The following is a 16,645-nucleotide window of genomic DNA, read 5'->3' on the forward strand; positions in this document are numbered from 1 at the left end:
TAAGGGCTGGTGATGTGGCACAGTGGGTTAACACCCTGGCCTGAAGTGCCAGCATCCCATATGGGTGCCATCTGGGGAGTGAACCATCGGATGGAAGACCTTTCTCTCTCTCTCTCTCTCTCTCTCTCTCTCTCTGCCTCTCTTCTCTCTGTGTAACTCTTTCAAATAAATAAATAAATATTTTTTTAAAAAGTCCTATAAAGCAGCAGAAGAAGGCCCAGGTGTTTGGGCCAGACCTGATGAAACTCTGGTTCATGGGTTTGGACTAACCCAGGACTGCCCAGTGTAACCATCTGGGGAATTAACCAGTGGATGGAAGCTCTCTCTTGTCCATGAACTATTGACTGGATAAAGAAATTATGGTATATATATATATATATATATATATATACATACATACACACACACACTATGGAGTACTATATATTATATATATATGTATACTATATATGGTATATACGTATGGTATATTTGTACACGGTATATTTACACTGTGGAGTACTACTCAGCTATAGAAAATGAAGTCCTGTCTTTTGCAACAAGATGGACACAACTGGAACCATTATAGTTAGTTAAATAAGCGAGTCACAAAAAGACAGATATCATATGTTTTCCCTGACCTGAAGTAACTTACAGAGTACCTAAAATGTAATGCATTGGAGTGAAATGGGCATTTTGAGATTCAAAATGTTTACAGCCCTTTTCTCTTCCATAGAGCAACAGTATTTTTTTTTTCGTCATACTATTTTAACTTAGTATAGGTTAACCATACAATCATTAAGTAAACTGAAAACAGATCTTTGAAAAAAACTAAGAGTGGGAGTGTGAGAGGGAGGAGGAAGTAGGGTTGGAGCATGGGTGGGAGGGAGGACAGTGGGGGAAGTAACACTATGTTCCTAAATCTGTATATATTAAATATATGTAACTTGCAAAACATAAGTAAAATTAAAAAAAGAAAAAGAAAAGAAAGGCTTCAGTAGATAGGAAACACATGATCAGATCTGTGTTGAATCCTCCTGATGTCTGTTGGGAGGTTGTCTTGGGCAAGCTGGAGACCAAATTCAGGAAGCTGTTTCCTGTATTTCATACGTACACATTTAGGGATGTAGCCTACTGGGAAATCTGTGCTTTGATGTCCATATCTTTCTCCTGATTGGGAAGTTTTCAGCTGTTACTTTATTGAATGGGTTGTTTACTCTATTGCTTCTCTGTTATCCTTCAGGGATTTGTAGTAGTTCCTTTGCTTTTATTGGTGTCCCAAAGATCTCAGAAAACATTTTCATCACCTTTTGTTTTTATCTTTATTTTTTTTAGTTTTTATCTCTTCTTTTTTGTTCTGATATATTTTGAGAACCATATCTTCAAGTTCTGATATTATTTGTTCTGCTTAATCTAGTGTTTTGGTGGAGGCTTTCAAGTGTATTTTTATTTGACTTATTGTGTTCTTTGTTAAGATTTCTGTTTGGTCCTTTTTCAAGATGTCTCTGTTGAATTCCTTATTCTTTTCTTCTCTAATTTCATTTAACCCTCCATATTCTCTTATATCTCTTTGAGTGTCTTCATAATAATTATGTATCCTTTATGAGATATGTTGTCAATCTTGCTTTCTTTGAAGCACAGTACTAAAGCATTATTTTGCTATTTGAGGCATCGGTTTACCTTGCTTTTCATACTTCTTATGTCCCCAAATTGATACATGTACATCTAGTGGGTCATTTGTCTGTCACTTTTAAATAGTGGTTCATCTGGATTGAAAGTTTATTCCTGAAAATATGCCTTTAGGTACTGCTTTGGTAGGCTACCGAAGCTGGAGAAGCTAGGGAAGGGAGCAGTGGTGAGACTGGTGTCCAGATGACGGTGTGCATCTGCCCACCTGCAACAAAACAGGGACAGGCTTAGGGAGGGAGCTGTAGCTGTGCTGGTATGCATGTCTGCCTGACCCCACTGAAATAGGAATGGTCTTGGAGAAGAGTCAGGATTAGGCCAGAATTCAGATTATCTCCCAAATCTAGGGCAGGTGTTGGCAAGTAGCTGTGGCAAAGCTGGCCCAACTACAGGGTAGGAGGGTCCTATCCTGTGGGTAAGTAAGAACAGTGATGGTGCTGGTAGCTGGGGGTGCTCAAGTCTGCAGAGGCACATAGCTCAGCTTCTAAGGTCCTGGAAGCAAGATTGTTCATGCCATTTCAAACCATCTGCTCTGTGCAATGTAATACATAATTTGGGCCACATCTTGCTAACTCTAGTTGGGTTGCTGAAGCTGTAGTCCTTGTGCTAGTAGAGAAACATCTGTGGCATCCCTGGAAGGGGATAAGCATGGGCTTTTGTCCCCTAGGGCAGTATGGATCTGACCGTAGTGACCTCTTTCTCAGATGGCATCACTCTGCCACAGCCTGTGATCTGGAAGTTGGCAGGGAGCCAATGTGAGTTCTTCCCCTGGAGAAATCTACCATGTATATTCCCCTTGCTAAGTTCCAAGTCAGTGAGAACTGTGAATTTCTCCTGTGGCTAAAGTTTGACTGATGTACAGCATTTCTGGGGATGTGGTCTGCTGGGCTGTATTCTTTACCCTTTCCCCTGCAATGTTGCTGTTGCTGATATCAGAAAAGACCCCCTAAAATCTATAAGAAAATGTGGCCCCTTAAAGCTCCCCAAAAGTGCCATCTGGGATACTACGTATGTTACCGGAATTTGGGGTGCCACACGGTATCACCATATGCTTAATAAACCCCCAATATTAATAAGCCCAAGAGGATTCTTGACTAATATTTAGAGAAGAATTCTAAATGCTGGCATAAATAAACAAGGCAGCATGGTACATTTTAAGCTTTTATTTAGTGTGAAAGATGCATAGGAGAGTGGAAGCTTTATCTAAGAGAGAGAGGTAAATCTGGGTTCATACCGAGCACCAGGAACCAGCCACATGGAGGAGCATCTGGGCCAGGAAGCCTAGGGCGGGTGGTCTGAAGGCCACGCTACCTGGAGGTGCAGGGCTACAGCCAGCCCCTTCCTGGCCAGAGGCCAGGGCAAGGAAGAGAAGGGGTGGACACACAGTGTCCCAGGCTTTTAACCCACTTCCAAAGGGGAGTGGTTAATTAACCTGATTGGCTGGTGGGCACCCAGGTGTGGCCAGGTAGGGGCATGAGGTCACACAGAGGCAGGCGTGGTAAAGGTATCAGGTAGGGCGTGAGGTCCACAGGGGTGTGGTGAAGGCGTGGTCTTCCAGCTTACAAACCTAATTGATTTTAGCCTGTATGCCTGCCTACCTCAATGCCAGTTGCCTTCGTTCCTTTCTTTGTGCTGTCATCCCCCGTATCTGGGCCCTGTGGTGTTCTCAAGTCTTCCTGTTGAGTTCCCGTGTTCTTACTCTGGAGAATTCATGTTTCCTTGTTCTCTGTGGAGGGGAGGCAAATGCTGGGAAACCTCTCTTTGGCCATCTTGGAAAAGGGCACCACACGAATCTCGGTATCTGGAGTCCCAGACCAATCCTTCATGCCTGGTAAATGCTTAATACATACTTACTGAATGTTGTTTCAGTGGGCACTCTGTAATCCTCTTTTCAGAACAGCCTTGGACGCTGCCCAGGACTGTCCCCACATCCTAGACATTCATTTTTATTTTCTATTTCAGCCTCCTGATTACCTTTCCTTCCAAGTTTCCTTAAAATTCATACCCTATCCTACCCTTTTGTTTCTGTTTCTGGACAATTAGTAAATTCTCTGTATTACACAGAAAGAGGAAATGGGTGCTCTGGAAATTTCTTCTCGCCAAAAAAGCCAACACCTGTTTGTATGGAAAATGACCAGGTTTCCTTAGGCATCTTAATTCAGCAATGAGCCCTGCAGGATTGATTATTCATGGACATCACTCTGTTCTGCCTTATTCCTGTCCATCACAGCTGCCTTTGGGAGATTGGGCCAGTGAAGGCACAGAGGACATAAACAAATAAGGCAGCCAGAAGACGTGAGTGCCTCCCCTGAGCAAACTGGCAAGAACAGGCAAGGGGAAAGCAGCTGGAGTGACAGCCACTAGAGAATGCAGACAATACCAGCAACTTGACACAACTCAGAAATCCCTGTGTTGTGTACTGGAGACAATAGGTCCACTCTGAACGTGAAAGGAGGAAGTACTTTCGCTCTACCTAGAAGCATTGGCATGTGAATATCTCTCAGGGCTGAAAGATCTCTCTAAGAAGTAGTCTAATTGTTGGCCTTTAGCAACTTGTCAGGATGTTCAAATGAATTCCCATTTTCAGATGCATATTTGAGAACAAAAATGTATTAAAATCATCTTATTATAGAAAGTACTTTTTACCATTTCCAGCAAACTAGAGTAGAAAAAATTATGACCTTTATATGTGAAGACTTTTGAGTTTTGGTCTTTGCACCTTCACTAACACACTGTATGTGATCTTAACTTAGCTGTTTAACCCTTCTATATCCAGCCTTGCCTCTAAAAGACAAAAAAAAAATCTTAAAGCTGTTAAAATCAGATAAAGAAATAAGCTATAGAAATTATATACAATCACATACATGCTCATTATAATGATTACCAGAGTCTAAATTTATATCTACTGGACAAAAAAAAAAGCTTCCACTACTTATTGACTAAGTGATTCTGTGAAGTTTACTTCTACTACCAGAGCCTTGGTTTTCTCCTGTAAGATAGCAACAATAATAATAGCATCTGCTTTATAGACTTAAATGAAATATTATTCTGGATAGGGTTTGATATGGGATGTGAACTCAGTAATTGTTAGCTCTAAGTCTTGCAACCAGTAGCATTATCATTAAAAAGTTTGATTTCAAATTGAAATAGTTATATTTTTTGAACATTAGGTTTAGAGTACCTAATAAGCTTCAGCCAGGGACTTTGCTGTGTACATGAGGGAGTGAAAAGAAGAGGAAGTCAGAGTCCCTAACAGTGAGAGGGAAGGACTGATAGTCTGATCAGACACACCTGTAGATGACTTGAAGGCACGTGGCCCACTACTATGGTGGGGAGAGGGGAGTAGATAACAGGGAGATCAGCCCAAGGGAGGCTCCAGTAAGGAAATGATATTTGAGTTGAATTTTGAATGATAAGTTGGCTACATGGAGGAGAGAATGAAAGTGTCCCAGGCAAAGAGACTCACATGTGCAAAGTTTCTGGGAGAGTCTGAAACATTTGAGAAATAATGAGAAGGCCAGTGCAGTTGGAAGACAAACAGCCAGATAGAACATGGGAGTGGGAAGGCAGACAGTCAAATTATTAAAGGTTTCATAGACAAGGCTCAGGCTGCCTAACGTTAAATAAAAGCAGTTAGGGAGACAGGAAGGTAGTATGATGAATACTTAATTTTGCGAAGTTCATTTTCTTTTTTTTCTATAATATGAGGCAAATATTCCATATAGGCAGTGGTGGTTGCTCAAACAAGTGCTTTTCATAGTGATCTAAAGACCAGCAGCAGTAGTATCACCTGGGCTTGTGAGAAATGCATTTTATCAAGCTCCGCCCAGACTGACTGAATCAGATCTGTGGGAGGGGCCAAAAATCTGTGCTTTCACAGGCCCTCCAAGTGATTCTAACATACACTAAAGTTTGAGAAATCCTGGCTTGGTCTAGCTTGTGACTTGTAGAAATTCAAGAGGGAATGGAATGAAAATCTGTTTTCAGGTTTCACTACTCAAATGACAGGACTTAGTGATCTTTTTGGTTTGGGGAATGAAAGGAGGAAGTGTCAAACATGACTCTGAAATGCACACCCACAACAGAAATCACCTAACTCAGTTTTTTTTTTCCTTTGGTGAAGTGTGTGAGTATGCATGTTTTGGTTTGAGAGGGAAGAATGAGCCTGCATTTTAGTTTTTGTGTGAGCGTAGAAATTCCCAGAGCATTGTTGATAGGATCTAAGAAGCATCATTATAAAAAAAAAAGACTTTCAGTGAAAAATAAAGATGTTATGAATTGGAACATCTCTATCAAATGGCAGTATAACCAAGTTATCACCAGGGATCAGATTTCTTCTATATAAGCAAAGCCATGTTTCTTGTAGGCTTTACTTTCCCAGAATTCTCAATTTGGAGTCCTCTAAATTATCTTTTGAAACATTGTGTTCCACTATTTAATAGCAGCAAAGAAAAGTACTGTTGTACAAATACAATAGTACTGAAACAATGAAAAAAACCTTATTAAGAATGTTACTGGGCTGGATATTTGACCTTTCGGTTAAGACTACACTTGGAGTGCCAGCATCCCTTGTTGAAGTGCCTTTTTTTTTTTTTAAGATTTATTTTATTTATTTATTTGAAAGAGTAAAAAAGAGAGAGGTAGAGACTGAGAGAATGGTCCCTCATCCAATGGTTCACTCCCCAGATGGCCGCAATGGCCAGAGCTGAACTGATCCGAAGCCAGGAGCCAGGAGCCTCTTCCCATCTCCCACACGGGTGCAGGGACCCAAGGACTTGGGCCATCCTCCGCTTCTTTCCCAGGCCACAGCAGAGAGCTGGGTGGGAAGAGGAGCACCAGGACTAGAACCGGCACCCATATGGGATGCTGGTGCTTCAGGCCAGGGCTTTAACCCGCTGTGCCACAGCGCCGTCTCCTGAAGTGCCTTTATTCAAGCCCCAACTCTGCTTTCAGTGTGAGCTTCCTGCTAGTGCACACCTTGGGAGGCAACAAGTTATGGCTCATGTAGGGGGATTTCTGCCACCCGTGTAGGAGACATGAGTGCCTGGCTCTGGCTTCAGCCTGGCCCAGCCCTGGCTGTCGTGTACACTGAGGGAATGAACTAGTGGATGAAAATCTCTCTCTCTCTCTCTCTCTCTGTTTCTCTGTCTCTGTGTGTGTGTTTGTGTGTGTGTATCTGTCTCACTCTCTTTGCTTTTCAAATAAGTAAAATAAATATTTTTTAAAAAGGAATGTTAAAGAATAGATGTTATTAGAAGAGAAAACAATTAAGTTCAGGATGTGTTTTGAGGTTAAATACCATCCCTTACTATGGTTATATCACTGATTAATGTCCATAATAGAAAAGTACTTGTTCTTTTCCATACATAAAGAAGATTGCAGAGTGGAAGCTCCTCATATTTCTAGTTTCTAGCTGCATTGACCTGACTCTGGGAGTTAGTAGTTTTGAAAAACAGTCACTCACTTGTTGACCCCTGCCCCTTTCCCACTTTTGGACCAGGGTTTCACATGTATTTGCTTTGTGGTGCAGCTCAGAAAGTGCCCCCCCCCCAAGTGCCATGATTCTCAATCCAGCTTCTGTTCTTGAATTTGGGGACAAAAGCTTTATCAGAAATCCTCCTGGTCATTAGCAGTCAAACCTGTTTTCGAAGTGAAGGGCAGTTTCAGTATATTCTCAAATGAGAAAGAAAATGACTAGCCTGTACTTAGGAAAATAGGATCTGATTGGATAATCTTCTTTTATAAATCACTAACATTCTGTCTGAAACAAAGACCACACAGCTCTCACACTAGCAAATAGTGCTTTTAAATAATTTGGTATTAAATACAGAGTTTAGTCTATCTCCCTAAGTATCAAGAATTACTTCCAGTGTACAGTATATCTGTAGGCTTCTACATCAGGGGTAAGTGAATTATGGCCTGTATCTGGAAAGACATCTGTTTTTGTAAATGAAGTTTTGTTGGAAAACAGCCATGCTCGCTTGTTTATGCAATGTCTATTATTGCTTTAGCACTAAAACAGCACAGTTGAGTAGTTGAGACAAAGACCATATGAACTGCTAAATCACAAATATTTATCATCTGGTTCTTTGTAGAAAAAAGCTTTCTGACCACTGAAGATGAATAACCAATCCTGCTAGGTTGGGTATCGAATTGTTGCCTCCTGGTTTAGAAGAATTCTGAATTTTCATATCTTAATTACACATATGGACTCAAAATGTTCTGTTGTTTTTTCTGTTGGAGGAAAATGCCTGTGGTAATATGGGGAGCTAGTGAGAAAATGCTATGTACATTCTTATTTTTCACATGTTGCTGTCTCTTTTAGGGCAGGTATCTGATGAGTAAGCTTGCTAGTGCTAAAAGCTCACCTAACTAATCTGGGTACCACAAGGCCTACCAGGGCCCTGGTAAGGCATCTGCTCTATTTCAGGAGAGTTGCAGTAAGTTGTGGAAGACATCTAACTGTTTTGCCTCACAGGCCTGCCAAGTTGTGACTCAGGGCAATCTGGCATGCGAGTTCCTGAGTCTTCGTTAAGCATTGAGTTTGCACAATGGAAGAGATGTTCAGTATGTTTGTTGTCTGTCTGTTCTTGGAAAGTGCTAAATTGCCACCTAAAACTGTCATCTTATATTTTTATATACTGGAGAATTGTCACAAGATTCTTAACCATTTCTTTTCAATTCTTTTATCTTTGCTTCCAATTCTCTTCTCAGGATTTCTGCTGTCTCACATAGGACATACTTTCTCACCTTTTTTATCTTATTTGCCCAACTTTTTAAACACAGTTCCTAATTCTGAACTTAATTGTTTAAAATGGACTTGCTCCATTCTGACTGTGTTGCATGTCCTAGTGATTTTGTCAGAAATGTCAATAACGTACAAGGAGAATCTTTCTTATAAGATAGCAAAACTAGATTATAGATTCCTGTGATAATTATTCCTTTTGTATTCTCTTTAACATACAGAGAAATGCACTGTGTTTTATCAGAAAGATCATGAAACGCATTCTTATGATTTAAGTTCTGTTCCCAACTCTTTACATATTTAATATGTTGGCCTTATATGGTTTCCTTAAACACTCTGACTCAAGATTTTCATCTTTTCAATAAAAAGCTCTAATATCTTTTATAATTCCAGCAATGTGAGATAATTTTGTGTTTCAACTTAATGTTAGATTAAGTGTTTAAGGAAATACTGGATTCATTTTCTAAAGTATATGTGTGATGTGTGGTTCCTGCACTTAAAAACAATAATGGAATGCGCCATAAACACATAAAAATACAAAGGCAACAGATGCCTACTGTATACCACCTCTTTACTCCAGCAAATGTTAATACCAAGCCATGTTTTTTGGATTTTTTTAAATTTATTTGTTTGAAAGTCAGAGTTACAGAAAGAGAGAGGGAGAGACACACAGAGAGAGACATCTTCCAATGTTGGTTCACTCCCCAGATGACCACAATGGCCAGGGCTGGGACAGGGCAGGCCAAAGCCAGCAGCTTCATCTGGGTCTCCCACGTGGGTGGCAGGGCCCAAATGCTCAGACCATCTTCTGCTGCTTCTCCAGGCCATTTGAAGGGAGCTGGATTGGACATGGAGCAGCCAGGACATGATCTGGAGCCCATATGGGATGCGTTGTCACAGACAGAGACTGTACCACTACAGCGGAACACTCGTGGCTCCTGACTGCTCTTTATAGTTAAAGAATTAAACAGTTACATGCCACAGTTGAATCCTTGGTTTATACAAATGTTTACAGTGTGTAGGACACCTCCAAGCTGTTAATCTTGGCTGCTACAAAGTTCCACAAGAAGTAGCCTTATATCCAGTAGGGACTGGTTTAAAAATTATGCTGAAGATATGCAGCAAGTCAACAGAGAATTTGGAACTTGGTCCCAAGCAATTCCATCTAAGCCACGTATTCTTCCCTTTACAATTTGACTCTCCCTTTCTAAAAATCATCATTTTCTAATTATCATTCTTCATACATTCATTCTGGTTATCTTAAGAAGATTAATAGTTTATTAAAAACATGTAGTATAACTTAAAGGACCAAGGAAAGTAATGAGTAACCAGGCCTTCCAGGAAGCAAGAAACAGAAGTGTTCTGTAGGGTTAGGAGAGCAGGAGTAATTGTGTGGGTTTTTTCTAGTCTTCAATGTTGAATGAACCCAATACCCTCATTTTTGATCTTGTACCTGTGCTCAAGGTATAGGTGATTTGTCCATCCCTCCAGTGAGGTCAGAGCACCAGGTTGGATCTTTCTACTAGGGGTGAAAGCAGAGAGGAGGTTTGGTTCCCAGTGGAATTTTGAGGTGTTATGACCAAGACGAAGGGGCCATGGATGCTATCCCACCAAAAAGAGGGGATGTCCACTGTACTACTTGTGGCAATCATGAGCATTAATTGATTGATGGACCTAGTAGCTGTGCTCTGAAACACTGTGTTGACATAGAAGCCAAACTTTCCATGGTCTGCTCCTGGCCGATGACTGAATGAGGCAGGGCTGCTAAGTCAGGCCTGTTCCTAGGAGATATGGAGCTGTTTTGATGGAGAACTCAGCCTAACAATTTTTCCTGCTATCCAGACCCTACAGAATGCTACTGTTTCTTGCTTCCCCAAAAGCCTGGTTACTCATTACTTTCCTTGGTCCTTTTAGTTACCCTAACACAGCAAGCTAGCTCCCCAATGACTTGGCTAATTTCTCAGGACTGCGCTGTACCCCAGGACACTTTCATGCAATTTTTCTTCCTTCCTTGTCTCCTTCAGATGACGTTAATGCTGTATCAAATCTTCTCATTGTTTTCTTCCAAGAGGACTACAATAATATACCAATAATTCACTATACTCAAGAGCAATATTAAGTAGCATTTTTGTGAATAATCTCCTAGTAAAGTTATAGTATGACGCTATGCCTTTTTCTCTGACACTCGCTTACATTTCTCCCCTCACCCTGCTGTCCCTTTTCTCTTTGCTCTGACATTTAAGATCTTCAAATAAACTATGTAACTTTCCTATATAGCACATTTTTATTTTCATTATCTTCTTTAAAGTAGAATAAAAGTTCTTTCAGGACGTGGACATAGATCTATTGTTTGGCTTATGATGAGTCCAAACACAAAACCGTGCATAGCATAACAGGCACTTGTTATCTGTTGAATTAATGAATAACATCATGTCCAATTGCTTGTAATGTGATCTATGAATGTTTTCCTTTGAATCCTAAACTAAGTGAGCTCAAAATCCTAGACCATTTTTAATCATCCTGAGTTCATGTATAAATTATGTTTATTGGCACTGATACTTATTGTCATTGCCCTCTAATGATCATAGATTCCTCCAACTGAAGCTGTGTGCAATTAGAGGGGGTTGACTTAATTCTCAGATTCTCATTTGAAGCAAGTTCTTTCTCACTGAACAACTGAAAGTTTGAAGCAATTTTAAATTGCTTTCCTTAAAGTCAAATATCAGGGGAGTGAATTTGTTTCAGTGACTTATTCTCAGAAAGAAGTGGCTGACAAGAAGCAATCTGAAAATAACCTGTCAGATCAGAGATTTTCCTATTCATTAATAATTGTCCGTTACACCACATGGCCTTCTTTCCCCCAAAGCATCATTGAACATGGAGCTGTGGCTTAGACATTGATTGGAGCTCAGTTCTCATTATTTGTAACTTGGAAGAAATTAATCCAAGAGATGTTGCTGTGCCTTCTATATGGGGCCTCAGTAGTATGCGAATCACCATTTCTGAAGCTTCCTAGAAGAGCAGGAAGCAGAAACACTGAAAGCAGACTCAGGCAAAGACACAGTTAATGAGGTTAAGATATGGTGCTGTATATGTTAACAGCTTAGGTAGCTACACTCAGAAATTGTAGTCAGGACTGCTTGTATATGTTCATTCCTGTTGTGTCAGCCAAGTGGCTGAAAGTAGTGCCAGTGGTGATGTGTGACCCTCTTGGCTCATTGTGGACTCAAACAAATTTAAGAATTCATGTTATATGTACCTTAATAAAGGTTGTATTCCAATCTTAAACTGAAATAGTTTAAACTCTCATTTTGTAGTTGAGAGCAAAATGTTTTGCTAATCAAAGGTGTTACTTCACTCTTTCTCTTAGAATGAGAACATTTTAACTTACATTCATCATGTTCTACAGAATTTGTAGAAAGAGGAATTAAGTCAAATTGAAACTCAATTCCTGAAACATTGCTCATTGAATGAGGTCATTCCCAGAATATTATAGGAAAGCAAAATTTAAAAGTTCAACTCTTACCTTTAGATTCTAGTCTTTCACATTTATTAGTTGTGTGATACTGAGGATAGTACAACATCTTTCAATTCCCATAATTATAAAATACAGTTCAGTATGGAAGAATATCTATTATGTTGATCAGTGAGAAGTTAGATATAGTGTCTGCCATGTGATAGAAGCCTGATAAATAATTGCAACACTAGGTACTTACTGTGTGCATTATATTTTCAGACATTCAATTCTGTTTCTCACTGAATCATGCTCAGCTGATGTGGTTCCTCTTCTCAACCTATGGCAGCTAAATTTGTGTTTAGCTGCATATAGCAAACTCTTTCAGTTGTAGGTAAGAGTTATTTGTTTAGCATCTTCACCAATTTGGTTTTCTAGAGCTCTGAGTTAGACTCAGTGTGACTCTCTTTGCTGCCACCCTCTTTCTTCAACTGGTTTGCAAGTCCCATCACCCAGCTATCATTAGCAACAGCCTTATTAACTCAAATGCAGTCACATTCCCAGCCTCACATTAATATTGTTCCCCTAGACTAATTTCAAAAGAGTGGCAAATATGTCATTGTGTTGCTACATAGCACCGAGACAATGGTTGTAGAGGACAAGACCCATTATACATAATGTGAAATATGCGACACACCTGAAAATGTTTAGGTCCTATGGAACTGACATTGCTAACACTCAGACTATTTATTATTGGCATTGTTTCAAAGAGTAAAAGCCACACATGTATATCATTAAGAATACACTCAAAGAACCTTGGAGAGGTGCAAACTGTCCATATACCACTTTGAGCTACTGTGTTGCATTGAGCAACATAACTCTTGACAACACAGTCATTAAAAAGAATGGAGTCACTCAACTCTCAATGTTAAGGTGCTAAACCATGATTTGATACTTATCATTAGTTGCCAAATATATTTGGCCATATATGGAAAGCATGTGAGTCTTTCTATAATTGAAAGATTAGCAAGTTGAATTCTTCTGTGCCCTTGTTTTTCAGTCAAGGAAAAAGGAAGTTCTGAAATGGAGACAATGGAAGTTCCACTAGATTTATATCCTGTATAGCTATTTATTCAACTCCAAGAATACAGTTTACCATATAAAGGTATAAACTGTTTTCTCTCCATCAGTTAAATCTCCATCAAAGGAAATTAAAGGTGTTCCCTACTTAAATCCTGGCAGAGTCTCATTTATATTGGCACTTCCTGACCAACATGCTAATTATTGCTGCTATATACAGACGCTGAAATTCACTCAGGATTTCTGCCCTCTAACTCTACTTTTAAGAATTATCCACATGTTTGAATTTGAGTCTGATGGACTAGCTGCATTCCACCATAACCCTAAGAGACATTTGTTGCACTGGGCCTGCATTACTCTTGACGGAAGATTTTGGTCATCATTGTTCTCGTGGATAAGGGAGGGAAGAAGGAAAATTCAAACCCTAGGGAACAGCCTTGAATTATCACAGTCATGCAAGGTTGAAAAGGTTGTTAGAGAAACAGAGTGGAGGCCTTGGTGGAGGGATTTCAGAAAAGAGAGAGGGGATGAATAAGTGAGCAAGTTAAATGTGAAGGGTCTCTCCTTGAATCTAAGTGGTAGCTTTTAGCATATACCTTCTTATTCTGCAAGCAGAAGCAACTGGCATGTGTTTTGTTTCCCAACATTACAGGTACTGAAAAGTATATCAGTAAGGTAGCCAGTGTGGATAAAAGGTACAGTTAAGAGAAAAAAGGAAGAAATGGAGGAGCAAAGGAAAGAAGGAAAGGGAGGAGAAGAAAGGAGCGAGAGTGAATGCCTTGTACCCCTTGCACTGTTTTCCAGTAAGCATTTCTCGCATATAATGCACTGAAAAGGTAGACATCCGCAGTCACGGTTTCATTACTACACCAAATACCTGACTCAGGCTGTTTTTGAAGGACGAGGTTCATCCTGGCTCAAGGCTTTGGAGGTTCCAATCCGAGATTGGTTGCTCCCGTTGATTTGGCCTCTGATTGAGGGCAATGGATGCCCGTTGGGGAGCATGTACCGAGGAATCACAGCGAGTCAGGAACTAGATAAATGAATAAATAAATAAATATGTTAAGCGATCGTGAGATAAAACTTGTCCAGCTTCCCAGACCTCCCTGATCTGTATACCTTTCTAGCTACAATCTCTCCAAAGGTAACAGCAACCTGGATTTTTCCATCATAGATTAGTTTTGCTATTTTTAACTTAATGTGATTGGATTCATATTTCATTCTACTCATTTGTGTTTTGTTACTTTTAAATTTTTAATGTTTACTTATTTATTTGAAAGGGGATGGGGGGGGAGAGAGAGTGAGAGAATGAGAATATGAATCTTCCATTTGCCAATTCACAACTCAAATACCTATAACACCCAGAGCTAGACCACAGTGAGCCAGGAGCCAAGAACTCCATGCTGGTTTCCCACAAGGGTGGCAGGAACTGAAGTACTGGAGCCATCATGCACTGCCTCCCAGGCACATAAGCAGGGAGCTGGATCAGAGGTAGAGTGGCTGGGACTTTAAACAGCATTCCCACATGGGCTGCAAGCATTGCAGGCTGTGTCTTAATCTTCTGCACCATGGTATAGTACCCCGTGTTTGGTTACTTGTGCTCAACATTATCTTAGTGAGAGTTATCTGTTTGGTTATACATAGTCATGTATTACTCATTCACATTGATATATAATGCTGTGTTGTGAAAATAAACTTTAACACTAGCAGTTTTTAAGGTATGTTTGTTCATTACAATCATCCAATAATATATTACCTCTCAAATGACTATGCATCTTCCTACAAACTTACCATCTTCTCTAATTTTAGTTATTCTGATGGATAAGCTTTGGTTTTTAAAATCACTAAATAAACCTCTAGAAGATACATATACCTAGCAAAAGTCTTCATTTGGAACCAATGTGTGCTGGGTTGGTAAAGGGTAACCTTTCATAAAGTAGAATGCTTCAACACCTGCAAGCTCAAAGAAGAAACCCAATTTAAATGGCCTGAGCAGAAATGTGTCAGCCTGGTCAAGTATTCTGTTTAAAATACTGCCTTATTCATAGATAAGCCATTCCATTTGCGAATGAACAGAGATGCAATAGGCTAGTCATTTATGGACTCTGAAAACTGATAGTTTTTTTTTTAAGTTGGGGGGAGTAGTGGGGTAGAAGGAACCAAGAGCTTTATTTTTATTAATGAATGGGATTTTCATAGAGAAAAATGGGTGGCAGTGGTTTATTCATATCATTATTGCTGTTGCAGGGTCTCCATTTTGGTGTCTATTGGATATTGTTCCTATAAAGAACGAGAAAGGAGATGTGGTTCTTTTCCTGGCCTCATTCAAGGATATAACAGATACAAAAGTGAAGATCACTCCAGAAGAAAAAAAAGAAGGTTTGTACTGTTTGCAGAAAACATTGGCAGATGGGGTAACATTTTGAAATTGTTTATGCAGAGGCTCTGGAAGAAAAAATTTATCTTTATAATAACAGCAACTGATACATATTCATAACTGTTAGCAGTCATATTTGGCGAATATTTCCAAATCACAGAAACTCACATGAATTTACATTCTTATCTTTGTAATAAAGACTCATTTGACAGAAAGCAGAAGTTCATATTCCTATGCAAATAGGATGAGGGTGAGAAAATGATTCACCACAATATAAGAATTCACACCAGCTTGCTTTATAAGGCACAAAATTGGATAGATAGGATAAGTGAAGCTAAATGATATTATTAAAGATACTTCTCCCTTTTTCATCTAATGTGCTATAGCTGAAAACTCAGAGGTGCGAAATTTCATTTGAAAGTAAGAACTGTAGTATACGTATTGTTAAAACAAAGTATTGCAAACAAATATATAACCTTACTATATTATATAGAATAGTATAATTATTTAAGACACAAATAAGGTTTCAATTTGTGTAAAGTATCCCTTTTAAGAGTTTATGCTTGTTGCCTTCTATTATTTTTGTAGCTTGTTAAGAAATACCCTGCATTTCATATAAGCTGACAGAAATCCCTGCTGAAAAAAATGGTGTTATTTGTTTTACAGAGAAGTCGGATTAGGTATTCTAGAGACAAGAGAAGAAGCAATTTGTGCCTTTGTGAATTTCCTGTATGGGGGAGTTCTTTGTCAGAACCTGATACTTAATATTTTAAACTTTTTAGGAATGGACTCCTTTTTTAAATTAATATTTACTTATTTGAAAGCAGAATTACAGAGAGAAAGAGAGAGAGAGAAAAGAGACAGAGTGTGAGAGAGAGAGATGGAGAGAGAGAATTTGCATCTGTTGGTTCATTCCCCAAATGGCCACAACAGTGGAGGTTGGGCCAGGCAGAAGTCAGGAGCCAGGAACTTAATGTGGGTCTCCCACATAGGTGCAGGGGCCCAAAGGACTTAGGCCATCCACCACTGCTTTCTCAGGCATATTAGAAGGGAGCTGGATGGGAAGTGGAGTCTCCAACTTGTGTCCATATGGGATGCTGGCATCAAAGACGGTGACTTTACCCACTTTGTCAAAATGTTGGCCCCTAAAGATGTATTTGAAAGTCAGAGTTACAGAGAGAGAGGGAGAGAGAGAGAGAGAGAGAGAGAGAGAGAGAGATCATCCATCTTCTGCTGGTTCACTCCCCAAATGGCTGCAACAGCCAGGGCAGGCTGGTACAGGCTGAAGCCAGGAACCAGGAGCTTCTTCCAGGATTTCCACATG

At 39.7% G+C, this 16,645-nt stretch overlaps 1 protein-coding gene across 1 annotated transcript in view; it reads left to right on the forward strand.

Annotated features, from left to right (window-relative positions):
• Positions 1–16,645, forward strand: part of KCNH8 (potassium voltage-gated channel subfamily H member 8) — a 451,930-nt gene that overhangs the window by 163,700 nt on the left and 271,585 nt on the right. Inside the window, exon 3 of the mRNA XM_002716200.5 lies at positions 15,192–15,323. Within this exon, the coding sequence (XP_002716246.1) occupies positions 15,192–15,323 (132 nt within the window). The remainder of the gene's footprint in view (positions 1–15,191; positions 15,324–16,645) is intronic.

This window comes from Oryctolagus cuniculus, chromosome 4 (genome assembly GCF_964237555.1).
Source record: "Oryctolagus cuniculus chromosome 4, mOryCun1.1, whole genome shotgun sequence".
Classification (NCBI taxonomy): domain Eukaryota; kingdom Metazoa; phylum Chordata; class Mammalia; order Lagomorpha; family Leporidae; genus Oryctolagus; species Oryctolagus cuniculus.